The sequence below is a fragment of the Triticum dicoccoides genome, unplaced genomic scaffold (genome assembly GCF_002162155.2).
Source record: "Triticum dicoccoides isolate Atlit2015 ecotype Zavitan unplaced genomic scaffold, WEW_v2.0 scaffold90170, whole genome shotgun sequence".
NCBI lineage: Eukaryota > Viridiplantae > Streptophyta > Magnoliopsida > Poales > Poaceae > Triticum > Triticum dicoccoides.
The window spans coordinates 123-1,266 of NW_021308903.1; the positions used below are offsets into that span (position 1 = coordinate 123).

At 40.9% G+C, this 1,144-nt stretch overlaps 1 protein-coding gene across 1 annotated transcript; it reads right to left on the reverse strand.

Annotated features, from left to right (window-relative positions):
* Positions 1 to 292: 292 nt before the first annotated feature.
* On the reverse strand, positions 293 to 1,138 carry LOC119348370. Its single transcript, XM_037616534.1, has 2 exons — positions 1,116 to 1,138; positions 293 to 796 (listed from the first exon to the last, which is right to left on the reverse strand). Exon 2 carries the CDS (start codon positions 740 to 742, stop codon positions 293 to 295), a length of 450 nt encoding a protein of 149 aa, XP_037472431.1. The 5' UTR covers positions 743 to 796; positions 1,116 to 1,138.
* Positions 1,139 to 1,144: the final 6 nt, after the last annotated feature.

Consider the following 1,144-nt stretch of genomic DNA (forward strand, 5'->3'; position numbering starts at 1 on the left):
TACTACATACATACACAGCCATAGTTCACCATTAGTACAAGCATACAGTACACAACATTAGTTCCTAGATGCTAGGTCATTACACAACCATCATTCCCAAAAGGTCAGCAATGCCACTAATCTCATTTCATCTTCTTCACTTCTCCAAGATGGCTTGAATCCCCCTGAACTTCTCCTTCAACTTTTCATTCTGAAACTCTAACTGCCACTTCTCTTCAATATGCTTTTTATTTCCCTTAAGCAGATCAGCAACCTGAAGCTTCAACTCTAGCTTCTCTTGGGTGAGCTTCTCCTAACACTTAGTTAGCTCTGCATTCTTCAGCTCCAAATTCATACTAGCTTCAGGAAGCACTTGCTTCTCTTTCATTTTGTTCAACTTCAAGTTCTGAATGACTGTTGCTTGAGCTCTTGTCAGGTTGAGCAGCACCTCATACTTCTGAGTAAGTTGCTGGGTCTCTGCATCTTTCTTTGCCATCTTTGCCTTCATATCATCAGTCAGTTCTTTTCTTACCTCCTGCTGATATATAATGGCAGACTGCAGATGCCTGAAATCCACCACCTTATCTTCCTGGAAGTTCATCAGCTCATGCACATCTTGGACTAGCTTGTCATAGTTGGCCTCCAGCTTGTTCTTCTCTTCTGTCAGATGGTGGATAGTGAAAGAATTCTCAAGATTGTCATTCACCCTAGCACTTTTGGCATCTTCAACCATTGCCCATAGCTTCAACAATGCATTCTGCATTGTTGGGGGCCACTGGTGATCAACCCATTCAACAAAGCCACAATTGCTACCTTCCTGCAAAAACAATAACAACAACAAAACAGTTCATACAGCAAGTAATTACACAAAATCACTGCAGTTGCCAAAAAGAATGTCTAAATTTAGCATCAGACCACTAAATTTAACAAGAGGAGCAACCACTTGAGTAGCTGACTGACTAGGTTCAGCCATTGTTCTAATGCAAAATATACTCATGCTTCACCTAAATACGCTACTCTAACCACTATGAATCAAAATGTTGACACCAAGCAGAGTACTCCAGCAAACAGAGTTCAATATGGCACTGACCAAGTAAGAAAAAAAATCAGTATGCCTACAATCCTACAATACATACCGACTGTGCACATGCTAAAAACCTCCTGC

Excerpts from the sequence above, each read along its gene's own strand:
- LOC119348370 (XM_037616534.1), bottom strand. The coding sequence starts at position 742 with ATGCAGAATGCATTGTTGAAGCTATGGGCAATGGTTGAAGATGCCAAA.